The sequence below is a fragment of the Crotalus tigris genome, unplaced genomic scaffold, assembly GCF_016545835.1.
Source record: "Crotalus tigris isolate CLP2741 ecotype Arizona unplaced genomic scaffold, ASM1654583v1 scf7180000017614.5298720, whole genome shotgun sequence".
NCBI lineage: Eukaryota > Metazoa > Chordata > Lepidosauria > Squamata > Viperidae > Crotalus > Crotalus tigris.
The window spans coordinates 323,705-343,553 of NW_024096513.1; the positions used below are offsets into that span (position 1 = coordinate 323,705).

General features: G+C 38.8%; 1 protein-coding gene and 2 gene segments (V, D, J or C); all 3 read left to right on the forward strand.

The window, feature by feature from the left end:
* Nucleotides 1-271: 271 nt before the first annotated feature.
* LOC120300479 lies at nt 272-759 on the forward strand. The segment is given in 2 exon segments: nt 272-334; nt 449-759. Coding segments are annotated over 2 exon segments (360 nt in total).
* Nucleotides 760-2,262: 1,503 nt separating this feature from the next.
* LOC120300484 lies at nt 2,263-6,291 on the forward strand. The gene is made up of 4 exons (XM_039326588.1): nt 2,263-2,343; nt 2,458-2,784; nt 4,763-5,143; nt 6,278-6,291. Exons 1-4 carry the CDS (start codon nt 2,295-2,297, stop codon nt 6,289-6,291), a joined length of 771 nt encoding a protein of 256 aa, XP_039182522.1. The 5' UTR covers nt 2,263-2,294.
* Nucleotides 6,292-6,425: 134 nt separating this feature from the next.
* On the forward strand, nt 6,426-7,042 carry LOC120300489. The segment is given in 2 exon segments: nt 6,426-6,488; nt 6,603-7,042. Coding segments are annotated over 2 exon segments (489 nt in total).
* Nucleotides 7,043-19,849: the final 12,807 nt, after the last annotated feature.

Genomic DNA, 19,849 nt, shown 5'->3' on the forward strand with positions numbered 1-19,849 from the left:
TGGGCATTCATAAGAAATGGATGAATCCTTTTATTCCATCATTATCCTTGTATATATGTATATATGTATGTATGTATGTATGTATGTATGCATGCATGTATGCATGCATGCATATATGTATGTATATATTGCCTACTAGATTTGAATTCACTTTTGGACTTCATCTCATATTTATACAGGTCCTGGCAAAATTTATGCAAAGTCAACAAGACTTTCACTTTCTATTTAAACTGAGTCACCTTCTTCAGTCTCATTTGAAAACACATCCCTCCAAACTTCTACACAATGACACCCCATTTCTTAACTCTCATCATGCTGGCTGCCTTCTCCAAAGGTCTGTAATTTGGTCCATACTAAGCTTTTTCTAGCAGTCAAGAAAATTTCATGTCTTAATTATTGCTCTTACTTTCTAACTGTTATCCAATTGTGTGTTGTCTTTTCTCATTAGGAGGCTTCTCCCAGGTAGTCCTGACCCAGTCAGATCCAGTGCTGAAGAAACCCGCAGAAGCCCATAAACTGACTTGTGCGGCCACTGGATTCAATGTTAACAGCTACAGTATGTATTGGATCAGACAGAAACCTGGCCAAGGACTGGAATGGATTGTTAACTATTATTCATCTAGTGACAATGCTTATTCGCCAACAATCCAAGGACGATTTACTGCCTCCAAAGACAGTTCCAACCTCTATCTGCAAATGAACAACCTAAAAGCTGAGGACACGGCTGTCTATTACTGTGCAAGACACACAGTGAAATAGATCTTAAGGGATCTCATGCAAAAACCTTTCCTTTAATTACTGAAATGTCTCCAGAGGTGGCACCAGAGAACCACAGAATGAGTTGTCTACCATCTGGAACAGAATCATCCAAGCCAAGAAGAGATGGAAATGAAAAGGCAAAACAAAAATAGCCCAAAAGATAATATTACTCCATAGTTAATGTGGTTGAACATCTTTCACTTATTGATTTCTAACAAATTTGCTCTGGTGTCCTCCTCCTACTCTTCTTCTTTTCTTCTTTCTTCTTTCTTTTTCTATCTTTGCCAGAAGACATCTCCAAGTCTGCTGTTTCCCTCTTCAAGTATTCGTTTCAGAAGGATTCCTGGGATTTCTTCCATTAGAAGCCATTTTTGTCTTTAAATGTTTTGACTGGTATGGGATTTCCTCTCCTGCTGTTTTCCCAAGTGAAGTTATATTTTGAAAAGATATAGTGGACATAACCAATATAAAGAAAAGACAGGCAGCTTTGAACTATAGCTCTCTTTTCTCAATGTAAAAACCAACCAACCAAACAAACAAACAAACCAAAAAAACTGAAATAGCAAAATCTTCCCAGCCTGATCCTGCTATACTTCTCATCCTCCTTACTCCCCAGGGAAACAGGGGGGGTACTTGTCTGAATTGTTTTCTGAATATTTGATGATCAATCCTGATCCTCAAAATACCTTTCAGCTCCATTTTCCATTTTGACAGGTTTTGTTTAATTCTATCAAAGTGACATTTGCATTGATACTTTCATTGCTTCTTCTTTGCAAATTTTCCTCATTTTTAGATTAAGTGACTGCATCCGTATACAGTTGTTCTCAGACCTCCAAGTTAGACAGATTAGGAAACCAAAGCCATGTAGAACAATACTGGTTTTGTTAGAAGGATATAGCAATAGTGTCTTTCAAATCCCAATGCTTTTGCCCCACCCTCCTTTTAGCTTTGTGAGATGGAGGGGGGTGGGTTTGCCTGAGATGTTTTCTCAGGTGACACTTCTGGAACCAGACTCAGGTTTCTTTTCTCTGATTCTTATCCTGTTAGTAGCTCCTCTTCCTACCATTCAAGACCATTTCCTTCACCCTCTGCAGTTGGATTACTGTATAGTACTCTGCCTGGGACAGCCCTTGAATTTCTAATCTGAATTGCTCCAGAATGGAGAGGGATGGGAAGTTTGGGCAATATAAAACATCTGATCTCCGACTACCACTTCTAAGTGACCAAATGTTGTTTGAATTCTTTCCAGTCAAGCAGATACTTCTACTTACGACAGCATTGACTTACTACCAAAATTATGGTCCAAATTATGGTCAAAAGGTGAGGACTGCCTGCATTCAGATACACTCCACTTTTTTGTGAAAAAAAAATAGTCTACTAGATTTCTAAACAGTCCTGGACTTCATCTCAAATTTATACAGGTCTCAGCAAATTTTATGCAAAACCAAGATGACTTTCACTTCCTATTTAAACACTCATTATCCTTCTTCAGGCTACCTCGAGGTGTAAAAGTCATCCCTCTAAATTTCTCCACAATGACACCCTACTTCTTGAGTCTCATTATGCTGGCTGCCTTCTCCAAAGGTCTGTAATTTGGTCCATATTAAGCTTTTTCCAGCACTAAAGGAAATTTCATATCTTAATTATGGCTCTTCCTTTCTAACTGTTACCCAATTGTGTGTTGTCTTTTCTCATTAGGAGGCCTCTCCCAGGTAGTCCTGACCCAGTCAGATCCAGTGCTGAAGAAACCCGGAGAAGCCCATAAACTGACTTGCGCTGTCACTGGATTCGATGTTAACAGCTACACTATGTATTGGATAAGACAGAAACCTGGCCAAGGGCTGGAATGGATTGTTTACTATTATTCATCTAGTAGCAATGCTTATTCGCCAACAATCCAAGGACGATTTACTGCCTCCAAGGACAGTCCCAACTTCTATCTGCAAATGAACAACCTAAAAGCTGAGGACACGGCTGTCTATTACTGTGCAAGAGACACAGTGAAAGATCACTTAAGGATGTCAAGCAAAAACCTTTCCTTTAAATAACAAGTGAAATGTCTCGTGAGGGATCAGCAGAGAACCACAACATGAGTTGTGAATCATCTGGGACAAAATCACCCAGGCAGAAAAGAGATGAAACAAAAAAGCGAAACAAATATACTCCCAAAGATATTATTACTCCATATTTAGTGTGGTTGAATATCTTTCACTTATTTGTTTCTAAATATTTTGCTGTGGTTTCAGGTTCTTCTTCTGCCAGGGCCAGATGACACCTGAAAATGTCTTCCCTTCCCTCTTCAGGGATTCAGTTCAGAAAGATTCCTGGGATTTCTTCCATGAAAGGCCAAATTCTCCATTAATTGTATGGAATTTCATGTCCTGCTGTTTTTCCCAAATCAAGTTCTATTTTGAGAAGATCTGCTAGACCCAACAAAGTATAAACCAAAGGCAGGCAGTGTGAATTCTAGCTCTTTTTTAGGATTGCAAAGGAAGGAGTCAGCTAAAATAGCAGAATCTTGCAAATCGGATTCTGCTGTACTTCCCATCATTCTTATACCTCAATCAATCAGCAGGGAAGTTGTCTGAATTGTCTCCTAATATTATTCTGGTCCTCAAAATATGTTTTGGCTCCCTTTTTGTGTAATTCTGTCAAAGTCACATTTGCATTTACATTTGCCTTGTTTCTTCTTTGCAAACTGTTTTCATTTCAGGATCAAGTGACTCCATCAGCTTCCAGTTGTTGTCAGACCTTCAAGCTAGAACAGACTAGGAAACCAAAGCCATGTAGAGCAATGTGGATGTTAGTAGAGAGACATGGTAGTAGTGCCTTTCAAGCCTCAATGTGCTTGCCCCATCTTTCTTTCATTTTGTGAGAATGAGGGAGGCTTTTGTCTGAGATGTTTTCTCAGGTGACACTTCTGACCCAGACTCAGGTTTCTTTTCTCCTACTGTTATTCTGGTAGTGGCTCTTTCTCTTTTCCCGCAAGACCATTCTCATAGCCATCTGCAGTTGGATTACTGTAAAGTACTCTGCCTGGGACTGCTTTGGCAGATGATTTCTAATCTGCATCAGTCGAGAATGTGGGTGGATAGACAGTTTGGGTATTATAAAACTTCTAATCTATGAGTTGTCTGAACTCTCACTTCACAGTGCTGGTTATCAGCTATACATCTCTTCATGCCATAGGGCCAGTTTACCTGCATGGCTTCTTTCTCTCTGATTATCTCCTAATGCTCGGTAGATCTGGCTGCAAAGGCATTCTACAGGATGGGACATGTGCAGGATAGGACCAATCTGCAGAAGAAAGGATCAGATCATTGATGTGTGGCATCTTTGCTTATATTCACATGGAAAGGATAATGTTGGGTATACAATAGATCTAATAGGTCTAGGATGCATCACAAATTTGGAGATAATGAGTACTCCCAATTACAATTTCACTTATTTGAGATTATTTTTATTTTATGATTGCTCCTGAAAGTAAGCCTCCCAAAACATTAGGTGTTGGTATTTTTGCTCCAGAATATTCTTACTTTTTCTCTTCCCCCACATTAGGCCAAAAGGTAAACTGATTCATGCTGATATGACTGAACTGTCTACAAATAAAATTTCATCAGGAACCTCACACAGACCCAAGATTTCAATTTCTGTCCATATCAGTTTATCAAAAGGAAGAGACAGTTGCTCATGAGCCAACCTTGTAACAAAATCAGGTTTTAAGACTGAATTTATTTTTCTACAGTCAATATAGGAGGAGCTTATGCAAAACTTTATGAGACACAGTGCTGAAGCTTCGCTTCAAAATAAATCCATTCAGTATGAGATTCTCATTTATTTTGAAATTCAAAGACCTTCCTAAATGACCACCATGGCATTATGGTTCTTTGCATTTTGTTTTACAGCACTTCCAAGATGTAAGAATATTTAACAGAAAATTAGAAGATCTTTATTTGGTCGGTGATGTTGTTCACTATTTGCAATCCTTTCTCTTTTTTTCAAGGGGTCTTCTCGGAGATTCAGCTTGTAGAATCTGGTCCAGGATTGGTGAGACCTGGAAGTCAACTCAACCTAGTTTGTAAAGTCACAGGTTTCTCCATTGCTACTTCTTCATCTTATGCTTGGGATTGGGTCAGGCAACCACCTGGGAAAGGTCTCGAATGGCTTGCATCCATAAATGTCAATAATGGAGGCAAGTGGTATGGAAACTCTGTAAAAGGTCGTGCCACCATTTCTGCAGATCAGTCCAGGAACGAGTTCTCCCTCCAACTGAATTCAGTCTTAGCTGCAGACTCATCTGTATATTTCTGTGCCCGAGAATACACATTGAAACAACCTCTATTTGGACTCTGTACAAAAAAAGAGGAAATCATTTTCATGAAGTGTAATGCCAAGCAGATGGAGAGGGGGAGAGAGAAGGAGGAGGAGGAGGAGAGAAAGAGATAGAGGCAGAGATGGATAGATAGATAGATAGATAGATAGATAGATAGATAGATAGATAGATAGATAGATAGATAGATAGATAGATAGATAGACAGATAGAAATATGATATAGATGTTCTGGAAGAAGATGACTAGATGATTCAATTATTAAAGAGTTACTGATCTCCATTACCATCACCACTTTCATTGTTTTGCATGCAAGGCAAATAGGAAGCTGTTTAGCCTGCAAAACTCCACCTGTCCTGTCCTTCCTCTTTGTTCTGAAAAAGATGGGAGGACACTGAATGGCCATCATTGGGAACAGGACAAAGCATTTAGGATCTTCATTACAGAGGTTTTACAAAGTGTTTGTATCTAAGTTGGTCTGTGATATTTTCTTGTCCAACTTGTTTAAATTTGTCCCAAGCAAGGGATTTGATGTGGAGGAAGGGGTGTCATTAGCTTATTCAAAGATACTCACTTTATATAAGCTTAAGATAATTTACCATACAACAGCAAATAAGCTTCAAAATCTCCTGATTTCCCCATTTCCCTCAAAAAGGATCTAGGAATTCTATCGATGGGGCTGCTATCACTTCCCAACTTTTGCCAAAATAATTGAATGAATGTATCTATGGAGTCACCAGGAATTGACTTCACCTTCTTATATAACAGATGTAAACACGTGTAACATCACGGAAACCAGAAGGAGCTGATCTGAAAAACTTCGCGGTCTTTGTTCAAGAATAAAAGCAACTTTGCCACTATTTTAAATGATTGTAGTTAGTTTCAGAAATACATAGATAAGCCCTGATCATTTTGTGTGACAAATCCTATTAAACCGGTTCTCAGTCAAGTATTTCTTCTAGACCCTGGGTGTCAAACACACGACATCATGTGATATGTCGTGACATATCACAACTTTTTCCCCATTGCCGGCAATGGAGTGGTCAAGGTTTTAACTTGACACATCCAGCCCATGGGCCCGTAGATGACAATCCTGTTCTAGACAGTCATGACTTACTACCAAGCTTGTGATGAAATTGCAGTCATACGTTTACTTGTATCTAGATACACTCCATCAATTTTGTGAAAGGTATTCTCTACTAAATTCAAATACATTTCTGGACTTCATTTCATATTTATATTAGTCCCAGCAAGATTTATGCAAAGCAAACATTACTTTCACTTCCTATTTAAATTCACAGTCACCTTCTTCAGGCTCATCTCAAAACTCATCTCTCTAAACCTCTTCACAATGGCAACCCACTTCTTAATTCTCGTCATGCTGGTTGCCTTCTCCAAAGGTTTGTAGTTTGGTCCATGTTAAGCTTTTTCTAGCATTTAAGGAAATTTCATATCTTAACTATGGATCTTACTTTCTAACCCTTATCCAATTATGCTTGGTGCTTTTTCATTAGGTGGTCTCTCCCAGGTAGCTCTGACCCAGTCAGATCCAGTGCTGAAGAAACCAGGAGAATCCCATAAATTGACTTGCGCTGTCACTGGATTTGACGTTAACAGTGATTACATGGACTGGATCAGACAGAAACCTGGCCAAGGACTGGAATGGCTTGTAGACTATTACGATTCTAGTGAGAATACTTATTCACCAACAATCCAAGGACGATTTACTGCCTCCAAGGACAGTTCCAACTTCTATCTGCAAATGAACAACCTAAAAGCTGAGGACACAGCTGTCTATTACTGTGCAAGAGACACAGTGAAAGATCTCTTAAGTGATCTCAAGCAAAAACCTTTCCTTTATATAAGTATTGAAATGTCTCAAGAGGGGTCAGCAGAGAACCACAAAATGAGCATCTGGAACAAAATCACTCAGGCAGAGAAGAGATGTAAATGAAAAGACAAAACAAGAATACCCCCAAATATATTATTGTTCTACACTTAATGTGGTTGAACATCTTTCACTCAATGGTTGCAGTGGTTTCCTGCAGGTTCTTCTTCCGATGCCAGATGACATCTCAAAATGGGTTCCTTTCCCTCTTTTGGAAGTATTCCTGGGATTTTTTCCATGACAAGCCATATTCTTCATTAAATGTTTTGAATTGTATGGAATTTCCTTTCCTGCTTCCCCTCCCCCCAAATCAAATTGTATTTTGAGAAGATCTGCTAGATTGTGCAAAGTATAAACTAGCAGGGGTGTCAAACTGCTGGCCCGCGGGCTGGACTCGTCATTCGGAAGCTGCACCCAACCTATTGCCAGCAATGGCAAAACCGTCCCAATATGTTGCGCAACGTCACGTGATGTCGCGGGTTTGACATGTCTGAACTAAAGGAAGGCACCGTGAATTCTATCTCTCTTTTGGAATGTTATAAAAAAAGTCAGCTAAAATTACAAAATGTTGCAAGTCTGACTCAGCTATACTTCCCATACTTCTTTTTTTTTATTACTAAAAAAATAGTAATAAAAGCTGATTACAGGGTTAAAAATAAACAATCATAATCTCAATAAAATTACCCAACTATATTAGCAATCAAGTCCATAACATACTTTAACTCCTTTTCAAGATAAATATTAACAAATTCAAAAACAAAAATAATAATATAATTAAATCATAATGCTAGAAATAATATAAATTCAACCATATTAAACTATTAATAATAATCTAAAATTTACTCATAAGCTAAATAGTACTTCCAATACTTCTTATTACTCCAGTGAATCAACAGGGTAGTTGTCTGAATTGCTTCCGAATATTATCTGGTGATTCTGGACATCCAAAACTGCTTCAGATCCCTTTTTCCTTTGTAACAATGATGGTGTAATTTTGTCAAAGCATTGATGGTTGCATGGCTTGGTCTTGGCGGCAAACCAAACTTATGTCTGAATCAGGTGACTCATACCTTATTTAACATCCACTTGTTATACTCCAACCTAGAACAGATGAGAAAACAGAACCCATACATAGAGCAACAGTATTTTCATTAGAAAGATACAGTAATAGAGTCTTCATCTCTGAATGCACTTTCCTCTTCCTCCTTTTACATTGTGAGAATGAGGAAGGGTCTTGTAAGAAGTTTTCTCAGGTGACCCTTCCTGCACACACTCAAGTCCTTTCCTCTGATTGTTGTTCTGGCAGAGGCTGCTCTTGAAAGTGATTTTTAATCTGCATTGTTTGAGAATTTAGAGGGATGTGCAGTTTGAACATTATAAAATTTCTAATGTGCCAGTTGCACTAGCTTCCACTTTCAAAGCAGTAGTTATTACCCATAATGCTGTACAATAAGATTACTTTCCTTACTTCATTCTCTTTGATTGTCGCTTAATGCCCACCTGAACTGACAGTGCAGGCCTGCTCCAGGACGGGACCTAGATTCTAGTATTTGTGTCACAACTTCAACCTAATGGAACAACACTCCCTAGGATATCTGAATGGCCCTAATTTCATTGATATTGTAAGAAATAAACATGAAAGCCAGAATTTTCCCATGGAATTTTGGTTCTAAGAATTAAATGAGTCTGTTCTTAATTACTTAATATCCACATCAAGTTTTAGACTAGGAGGGAAATGATTTTGGATCTCATGATTAGTATTGTTGTATCTTGAAAAAGGCTGAGAAGCTAAACATTCTTTATTTTGGGGTTAGAGAATTATCAGGATTCCTAGGGCCCAGTTGTGAATTTAAATTAAATTTTCACTTTATCTGCAAGCATTAGACAAGGTTTGTCTGCACAGACTGAGTTACATTTTATTTCTTCAATTAAATTAAAAACTTCATTGATTTTTAAAGAAAATAACAAAACATATGAATGTAATATTAGGCAGAGCTTTTTTTTTTGTCACTGAACGCACGGAATGGCGTTCCGGCACCTTTTTTCAACGGAATTTGTGGAACTAAAAAAAGTTCAGTCAGACCTTCCAACTTCTTGTGAGAAAAAATAAGATCTCACAAGGAGTTGGAAGGTCTGACTCAACTTTTATTAGTACCACAAACTCTGTTTCACTAAAGCAGAAGTTTAATGAACAAATCCCTAATTCTCTTTCCTAATTTAGGAGCATGAAAAATGCTGTACACATCACTTTAACATTATTGATTAGGATCACCTTTGTATTTTTTCACCCCAAATTCTTTATATTTTAAACAGAAAAACTCAAGGAATTGGATGAACTAAGAAACAATCCGACCTGTCCATTCTCCTCTATTTCTTTAGAAAAAGACTGTAGTGTTGTTTAATGCATATCCTTCCCTTTTGTTGAAAACCAATCTACAATATACAATCCCTTAGTGGGTTGTATATTTACTTATTTTCTTTTTATAAGGAAATAAATATGTTGGGTAAGCAGTAGATGTGGTCTGTTTACAGATGCATCACAAATATGGGAGATGTTGAGTTTTCCTAGTCATTGTTGTTGTTGTTAATTGCGAAGTCGTGTCCGACCCATCGCGACCCCATGGACAGCGTTCCTCCAGGTCTTCCTGTCCTCTACCATCTTCTGGAGTCCATTTAAGTTCACACCTACTTCTTCAGTGACTCCATCCAGCCATCTCATTCTCTGTCGTCCCCTTCTTCTATGGCCCTCAATCTTTCCCAGCATTAGGCCCTTTTCCAGTGAGTCCTTCCTTCTCATTAGATGGCCAAAGTATTTGAGTTTCAACTTCAGGATCTGGCCTTCTAAAGAGCAGTCAGGGTTGATCTCTTCTAGGACTGACCAGTTTGAATGCCTTGCAGGAGTCTTCTCCAGCACCATAGTTCAAACGCCTCAATTCTTTTGCGCTCAGCCTTTCTTATGGTCCAACTTTCACAGCCATACATTGCAACTGGGAAAACCATGGCCTGGACTATACGCACTTTTGTTGGCAGGGTGATATCTCTGCTTTTTAGTATGCTGTCTAGATTTGCCATAGCTTTCCTTCCCAGGAGCAAGCGTCTTTTAATTTCTTGGCTGCAGTCCCCATCTGAGGTGATCTTGGAGCCTAGAAAAATAAAATCTGTCCCTACCTCCATTTCTTCCCCATCTATTTGCCAGGAATTGAGTGGGCCGGATGCCATGATTTTGGTTTTCTTAATGTTGAGTTTCAAGCCAACTTTTGCACTCTTCCTTCTTCACCCGCATCAAGAGGCTCTTTAGTTCTCTTCACTTTCTGCCATTAGAGTGGTATCATCTGCATATCTTAGGTTGTTGATATTTCTCCCGGCAATCTTAATTCCAACTTTTGATTCATCTAGCCCTGCCTTTCTCATGATGTGCTCTGCATATAAGTTAAATAGGCAGGGCGACAGTATACAGCCTTGCCGGACTCCTTTTCCAATTTTAAACCAATCAGTGGTTCCGTGTCCAGTTCTCACTGTTGCTTCTTGACCCACATATAGGTTTCTCAAGAGACAAATGAGATGGTCTGGTACTCCCATCTCTTTAAGAACTTGCCACAATTTGTTGTGATCCACACAATCAAAGGCTTTAGCATAGTCAATGAAGCAGAAGTAGATGTTTTTCTGGAACTCCCTAGCTTTCTCCATGATCCAGCGTATGTTGGCAATTTGATCTCTAGTTCCTCTGCCTCTTCGAAATCCTGCCTGTACTTCTGGTAGTTCTCGATCCACATACTGCTGGAGTCTAGCTTGTAGGATTTTAAGCATAACTTTACTAGCATGTGAAATGAGTGCAATGGTGCGATAGTTTGAACATTCTTTGGCATTGCCTTTCTTTGGAATTGGAATGTAAACTGACCTTTTCCAATCCTGTGGCCACTGTTGAGTTTTCCAAATTTGCTGGCAAATTGAGTGTAGCACTTTTACTGCATCGTCTTTTAAGATTTTGAATAGCTCAGCTGGAATACTGTCACCTCCACTAGCTTTGTTGTTGCTCAGATTTTCTAAGGCCCATTTCACTTCACATTCTAGGATGTCTGGTTCGAGGTCAGTGACCATCTCATTGTGGTTATCTGGGATGTTAAGCTCATTCTTGTATAGTTCTTCTGTGTAGTTTTGCCATCTCTTCTTAATCTCTTCTGCCTCTGTTAGGTCCCTGCCATTTTGGTCCTTTATCATGCCCATCTTTGCATGAAACGTTCCCTTCATATCTCCAATTTTCTTGAAGAGATCTCTGGTCCTCCCTATTCTGTTGTTTTTCTTCTATTTCTTTGCACTGTTCATTTAAGAAGGCATTCTTATCTCTTCTAGCTACTCTCTGGAATTCTGCATTCAATTGGGTGTATCTTTCTCTTTCTCCCTTGCCTTTCACTTCCCTTCTTTCCTCAGCTATTTGCAAAGCTCCTCAGACAGCCATTTTGCTTTCTTGCATTTCTTTTTCTTTGGGATGGTTTTAGTTGCTACCTCTTGTACAATGTTGCAAACTTCCATCCATAGTTCTTCAGGCACTCTGTCTATCAAATCTAATTCCTTAAATCTATTTGTCACCTCTACTGTATATTCATCAGGAATATGATTTAGTTCATACCTGAGTGGCCTAGTGCTCTAGTACTAGTACTAGCCCTCTGCTCTTCCCCAGTAGCATATTGGACACCTTCCGACCTGAGGGGCTCATCTTCCAGCGTTATATCTTTTTGCTTTTTAGTACTGTCCATGGGGTTGTTTCTATTTTTTCTCAATTATATTTTCCCTTTCTTCCCTTTCATAAATTAAACATGACAACAGCATGACAACAGAATAGAATGGGATACAGTGGGACGGAGTGGGAAAGGATGGAATGGAACTGGAGAGAAGAGAAGAGAAGAGAAGAGAAGAGAAGAGAAGAGAAGAGAAGAGAAGAGAAGAGAAAGGCAACACAACCAGGACAGGACTGGACAAGACAGGATAGGATAGGATAAGATAGGATAGGATAGGATAGGATAGGATAGGATAGGATAGGATAGGATAGGATAGGATAGGACAGGACAGGGTAGGGTAGAGTAGGGTAGGATAGGGTAGGGTAGAACAGAACAGAACAGAACAGAATAGAATAGAATAGAATAGAATAGAATAGAATAGAATATTTGGCCAAGTAATAACAACAACAACAACAACAACAACAACAATAACAACGTTGGAAGGGACCTTGGAGGTCATTTAGTCCAGCCCCCTGCTCAGGCAGGAAACCCTATACCATTTCAGACAAATGGCTTTCCAGTTTCTTCTTAAGAACTTCCAGTGTTGGAACATTTACACCTTCTGGAGGCAGGTTGTTATAAGTATTGTGAAGATTAGATGCTCAGCAGAGTGATGGCACAAGTGAAAAACTGCCCCTGTGTCTAGTTGTTTTTGCATGTAATGCTATAGGACAGGGGTGTCAAACTCGCCACATCACAAGATGTGTCATGACATATCATGACTTTTTCCCCATTGCTGGAGCTGGGGTGGGCGTGGTTTTGGCATGATGCATCCAGCCTGCAGGCTGGCAGTTTGACACCCCCGCTATAGAACATGAAGTGTCTGCATGAACGTAATGCCCTATATTCATGCAGACATGAAGTGTCTGCATTTAATATTTCATCAGGGACTTCATGCAGAACTGAGATTTCAATTTCTCTCCATCTCCCTTTATCATAAGAAAGACAAAGAGGTCCATGAGCAACTTTGTAACAAATTCAGGTTTTAAGACTGAATTTATTTCCCCCCACTCAATAGAGGTGGAACTCATGCAAAGTTTATGAGATGCAATGCTGATGCTTCTCTTCAAAATAAGCCTATCCACTATGGGTTCCTCACTTCCTTTGAAGTTCAAAGATCTCACTGGGACATCCTAGATGGCCATCAGGGCATTGTGGTTCTTTGCATTTTGGTTTACAGTGCTTCCAAGATGTAAGAATATTTAATGAAATATTAGGAGATCTTAATTTGGTCAGTGATGTTGTTTATTGATCACAATCCTTTCTGTTTTCCTAAGGGGTCTTCTCAGCCGTTCAGCTTGTAGAATCTGAACCAGGAATAGTGAGACCTGGAAGTCAACTCAACCTACTTTGTAAAGTCACAGATTTCTCCATTGCTACTTCTTCACAATACGCTTGGCATTGGATCAGGCAACCAAATGGAAAAGGTCTCCAATGGCTTTCAGCCATAAATGTCAATAATGGAGGCAAATGGTATACTAATTCTGTAAAAAGCCGTGCCACCATTTCTGCAGATCAGTCCAGGAATGAGTTCTCCCTCCAGCTGAATTCGGTCATAGCTGAAGATTCATCTGTGTATTTCTGTTTCCGAGAGCACACAGCGACATATCTTCTATTTGTGGTCTGTAAAAAACAAGAGGGGGGGGGAAGAGAAAGAGAGAACTGATAGAACAATGTATAAGTATTTTCTTTTTATAAAATGGGATTAGTTTTATTAGATCAAAATTTACAGAGTTTCATAGGGAGACACCAGAGGTCTGGTGGGAATAGATGCATACTAATTTTCTTTTCTTTTCTAATATAAGAGGCTGAAAAGTGCTTCAATTTTTAAAGAGTTAAAGTTCTCCATTACCATCACCCCTTTTTTTTTTTTGTTTGCAGATAAGAGAAATAGGAAGTTGTTTAGCCTGGAAAACTCCTACCTGTCCTGTCTTTCCTCTTTCTTCTGAAAAAGCAGAGAGGACACTGAATGGCCTTCCTTGGAACTGGACAAAGCCTCTAGGAGCCTCATTGCAGAAGGCTTGATATTTTTTGCTATTTTTTTTCTCTATTATATTTTTACTTCCTTCCCTTCCACAAATTAAGCAAAAACAAAGTATTGATCCATGCTGATATGACAATAGACTAGACTAGACTAGACTAGACTAGACTAGACTATAGACTAGACTAGACTAGACTAGACTGGAATGGAATGGAATGGACTGGAATGGAATGGACTGGAATGGACTGGAATGGAATGGACTGGAATGGAAGGAAAGGGAAAGGAAGGGAAGGGAAGGGAAAGGAAGGGAATGGAATGGAATGGAATGCAACGGAACGCAATGGAATGGAATGGAATAGAATAACAAGAGAGAAGAGAAGAGAAGAGAAGAGAAGAGAAGAGAAGAGAAGAGAAGAGAAGAGAAGAGAAATATGATGGGATAGGATAGGATAGGATAGGATAGGATAGGATAGGATAGGATAGGATAGGATAGGATAGGATAGGATAGGATAGGATATTTGGCCAAGTGTGATTAGACACATAAGGAATTTGTGTGTGGTTCAGAAGCTTTCAGTGTACCTGCAAGGCAACAGAGTTATAATAATCATAATAATGTCACCGATAAGAGAGGTATGAGAGAAGATGACAAGGAGAATAATGGTACAACCATGCAATAGGAGTGAATATATTTAGATATAAGACAGTATTATAAGGATTAGGTGCTTAGCAGAGTGATGGCAAAATGGAAAAAACACCTGCCCCTGTGTCTAGTTGTTTTGGCATATAATGCTACAGGACAGGAAGTGTCAGCATGAATGTAATGACCTATGTTCATGCAGACATGAAATGTCTGCACGTAAAATTTCAACAGGGAGTTCATACAGAACTGAGATTTCAATTTCTATCCATCTCACTTTATCAAAAGAAAGACCAGGAGCCAACCTTATAACACATTCAGGTATTAAATCTTCATTTATTTTTTCACCACTCAATAGAGGAGGAAATCATGCAAATTTTATGAGATGCAATGCAAAGCATCCAATATGAGGGGCTCATTTCTTCTGAAGTTCAAAGACCTCACTAAGACACCCTAGATGGCATTTTCCACGAGAAGCCATATTTTTTCATTACATGTTTTGAATTGTATGGAATTTCCTCTCCTTCTGTTTTTTTCTCCAAATCAAGTTTTATTTTGAGAAGATCTGTAGACACAGCAAAGTATAAATTAAAGGCAGGCAGTGTGAATTCTAGCTGTCTCTTAGAAATATTAAAAAAAAATCAGCTAAAATAGGAACATCTTGCAAGTCTGATTCTGCTGTATTTCCCATCCTTCTTATACCCCAAAGAATCAGGGGGTAGTTGTCCCAATTGTTTTTGAATATTTGAGGAGTGATTCTGGTCCTCAAAATAACTTTCAGTTCGCTTTCCAATTGTAACAGCTTCTCTGTAATTCTGTCAAAATTACCAGCACCAAGATACAATCTTCTTTGCAAAAAAATGAAATGAAATAACCAGTCACAGTGCATGGCAGTCATTTGAACTATTTTTTGCCAGTCTCTGACATTTTTGGCCAGTTTTGGATTTGCTTCACAACTGAAAGACTCTCTTATCAATCACTGAAAATAATGGTTGAAAAAATGTGCCCAACAATGTGGTTGCCTCTATTTATGACAGCACTGACTTACAACCAATATTCCGGTCGATGTGTCAAGGACTACTTGCATCCAGATACACTCAATTATCTTTGTGAAAATAGCAGAGAATTCTCTACTAAATTTCAGTACACTTCTAGATTTCATCTCATATTTATACAGGTCCCAGCAAGATTTATGCAAAGTCAGCATGACTTTCACTTCCTATTCAAACTCTCATTCATCTTCTTTACACTTAACCCAAGGTGCAAAAGTATTTTCTACTAAATTTCACAACACGTAAGGACTTCATCTCCTATTTATACAGGTTCTGGCAAAATTTATGCAAAGCCAACATGACTTTCACTTCCTATTTAAACTCTTGTTCTCCTTTTTCAGGCTCAACTTGAGGTGTAAATCTTATCGTTCCAAACTTCTTCACAATGGCAATCCACGTCTTAATTCTCATCATGCTGGCTACCTTCCCCAACGGTTTGTAGTTTGGTCCATGCTAAGCTTTTTTTAGCACTCAAGAAAATGTCATATATTAACTATGGATCTTACTTTCTAACCATTACCCAACTGTGCTTTCTCTTTTTCATTAGGAGGCCTCTCCCAGGTAGTCCTGACCCAGTCAGATCCAGTGCTGAAGAAACCTGGAGAAGCCCATAAACTGACTTGTGCTGCCAGTGGATTCGATGTTAACAGCTACACTATGTATTGGATCAGACAGAAACCTGGCCAAGGGCTGGAATGGATTGTTTCCTATTATTCATCTAGTAGCAATGCTTATTCGCCAACAATCCAAGGATGATTTACTGCCTCCAAAGACAGTTCCAACTTCTATCTGCAAATGAACAACCTAAAAGCTGAGGACACAGCTGTCTATTACTGTGCAAGAGACACAGTGAAAGATCTCTTAAGGATCTCAAGCAAAAACCTTTCCTTTAAATAACTACTAAAATATCTCGAGCGGGAACAGCAGAGAACCACAAAATGAATTGTGAATCATCTGAAACAAAATCACCCAGGCAGAAAAGAAATGAAACAAAAAGGCGAAACAAATATACTCCCAAAGATATTATTACTCCATATTTATTGTGGTTGAATATCTTTCACTTATTTGTTTCTAAATATTTTGCTGTGGTTTCAGGTTCTTCTTCTGCCAGGGCCAGATGACACCTGAAAATGTCTTCCCTTCCCTCTTCAGGGATTCAGTTCAGAAAGATTCCTGGGATTTCTTCCATGAAAGGCCAAATTCTCCATTAATTGTATGGAATTTCATGTCCTGCTGTTTTTCCCAAATCAAGTTCTATTTTGAGAAGATCTGCTAGACACAGCAAAGTATAAACCAAAGGCAGGCAGTGGGAATTCTAGCTCTTTTTTAGGATTGCAAAGGAAAAAGTCAGCTAAAATAGCAGAATCTTGAAAATTGGATTCTGCTGTACTTCCCATCATTCTTATACCTCAATCAATCAGCAGGGAAGTTGTCTGAATTTTCTCCTAATATTATTCTGGTCCTCAAAATATGTTTTGGCTCCCTTTTTGTGTAATTCTGTCAAAGTCACATTTGCATTTACATTTGCATTGTTTCTTCTTTGCAAACTGTTTTCATTTCTGGATCAAGTGACTCCATCAGCTTCCAGTTGTTGTCAGACTTTCAAGCTAGAAGAGACTAGGAAGCCAAAGCCATATAGAGCAATATGGATTTTATTAGAAAGACATGGTAGTAGTGCCTTTGAAGCCTCAATGTGCTTGCCCCATCTTTCTTTTATCTTTGTGAGAACGAGGGAGGCTTTTGTCTGAGATGTTTTCTCAGGTGACACTTCTGACCCAGACTCAGGTTTCTTTTCTCCTACTGTTATTCTGGTACTGGCTCTTTCTCTTTTCCTGCAAGACCATTTCCATAGCCATCTGCAGTTGGATTACTGTAAAGTACTCTGCCTGGGACTGCTTTGGCAGATGATTTCTAATCTGTATCAGTCGAGAATGTGGATGGATAGACAGTTTGGGTGTTATAAAATTTCTAATCTATGAGTTGTCTGAACTTCCACTTCACAGTGCTGGTTATCAGCTATACATGTCTACGTGCCATAGGGCCAGTTTACCTGCATGGCTTCTTTCTCTCTGATTATTTCTTAATGCTTGGTAGATGTGGTCATGAAGGCATTCTATAGGATGGGACCTATGCAGAATGGGACCAATCTATAGAAGAAAGGATCAGATCATTGATGTGTGGCACCTTTGCTTATATTCTAATGGAAAGGATAACATTGGGTATACAATAGATCTAATAGGTTTAGGGATTCATCACAAATTTGGAGATAATGAATATTCCCAGTTATAATTTCACTTATTTGAGATTATTTTTATTTTATGGTCACTCCTGAAAGTAAGCCTCCCAAAACTTTAGGTGTTGGTATTTTTGCCCCCACAATATTCCTACTTTTTCTCTTCCCCCACATTAGGCTAAAAGGTAAACTGATTCATGCTGATATAATTGAACTATCTACAAATAAAATTTCATCAGGAACCTCACAAAGACCCAAGATTTCAATTTCTGTCCATCTCAGTTTATCAAAAGGAAGAGACAGTTGCTCATGAGCCATCCTTGTAACAAAATCAGGTTTTAAGACTGAATTTATTTTTCTACAATCAATATAGGAGGAGCTTATGCAAAACTTTATGAGACACAGTGCGGATGCTTCACTTCAAAATAAACCCATTCAGTATGAGATTCTCATTTATTTTGAAGTTCAAAGGCCTTCCTAAATGACCACCATGGCATTATGGTTCTTTGCATTTTGTTTTACAGCACTTCCAAGATGTAAGAATATTTAACAGAAAATTAGAAGATCTTTATTTGGTCGGTGATGTTGTTCACTATTTGCAATCCTTTCTCTTTTTTTCAAGGGGTCTTCTCGGAGATTCAGCTTGTAGAATCTGGGCCAGGATTGGTGAGACCTGGAAGTCAACTCAACCTAGTTTGTAAAGTCACAGGTTTCTCCATTGCTACTTCTTCATCTTATGCTTGGCATTGGATCAGGCAACCACCTGGGAAAGGTCTCGAATGGCTTGCAGCCATAAATGTCAACAGTGGAGGCAAGTCGTATGGAACCTCTGTAAAAGGCCGTGCCACCATTTCTGCAGATCAATCCAGGAACGAGTTCTCCCTCCAGCTGAATTCAGTCTTAGCTGCAGACTCATCTGTATATTTCTGTGCCCGAGAATACACATTGAGACAACCTCTATTTGGACTCTGTACAAAAAAAGAGGAAATTGTTTTCATAAAGTGTAATGCGAAGCAGATGGAGAGGAGGAGAGAGGAGGAGGAGGAGAGAAAGAGACAGAGGCAAAGATAGATAGATAGATAGATAGATAGATAGATAGATAGATAGATAGATAGATAGACAGATAGACAGATAGACAGATAGAAATATGATATAGATGTTCTGGAAGAAGATGACTAGATGATTCAATTATTAAAGAGTTACTGATCTCCATTACCATCACCACTTTCATTGTTTTGCATGCAAGGCAAATAGGAAGCTGTTTAGCCTGCAAAACTCCACCTGTCCTGTCCTTCCTCTTTGTTCTGAAAAAGATGGGAGGACACTGAATGGCCATCATTGGGAACAGGACAAAGCATTTAGGATCTTCATTACAGAGGTTTTACAAAGTGTTTGTATCTAAGTTGGTCTGTGATATTTTCTTGTCCAACTTGTTTAAATTTGTCCCAAGCAAGGGATTTGATGTGGAGGAAGGGGTGTCATTAGCTTATTCAAAGATACTCACTTTATATAAGCTTAAGATAATTTACCATACAACAGCAAATAAGCTTCAAAATCTCCTGATTTCCCCCTTTCCCTCAAAAAGGATCTAGGAATTCTATCGATGGGGCTGCTATCACTTCCCAACTTTTGCCAAAATAATTGAATGAATGTATCTATGGAGTCACCAGGAATTGACTTCACCTTCTTATATAACAGACGAAAATATGTGTAACATCATAGAAACCAGAAGGAGCTGATCTGAAAGACTTCACCGTCTTTGTTCAAGAATAAAAGCAACTTTGCCACTATTTTAAATGATTGTAGTTAGTTTCAGAAATACATAGATAAGCCCTGATCATTTTGTGTGACAAATCCTATTAAACCTGTTCTCACTCAAGTATTTCTTCTAGACCCTGGGTATCAAACACACTACATCATGTGATATGTCGTGACATATCACAACTTTTTCCCCATTGCCGGCAATGGGGTGGGCACAGTTTTAGCTTGACACATCCAGCCCATGGGCCCATATTTTGACAATCCTGTTCTAGACAGTCATGACTTACTACCAAGCTTGTGGTGAAATTGTAGTCATAAGTTTACTTGTACCCAGATACACTCCATCATCTTTGTGAAAGGTATTCTCTACTAAATTCAAATATATTTCTGGACTTCATTTCATATTTATATTAGTCCCAGCAAGATTTATGCAA

What these genes read in the sequence shown, in the direction of transcription:
- LOC120300484 (XM_039326588.1), top strand. Translation starts at nt 2,295, where the DNA reads ATGACACCCTACTTCTTGAGTCTCATTATGCTGGCTGCCTTCTCCAAA. An exon ending in GCTGGCTGCCTTCTCCAAAG is followed by an intron (nt 2,344 to 2,457) that starts GTCTGTAATTTG and finishes TTTTCTCATTAG; the next exon opens with GAGGCCTCTCCCAGGTAGTC. An exon ending in AGATCACTTAAGGATGTCAA is followed by an intron (nt 2,785 to 4,762) that starts GCAAAAACCTTT and finishes CTTTTTTTCAAG; the next exon opens with GGGTCTTCTCGGAGATTCAG.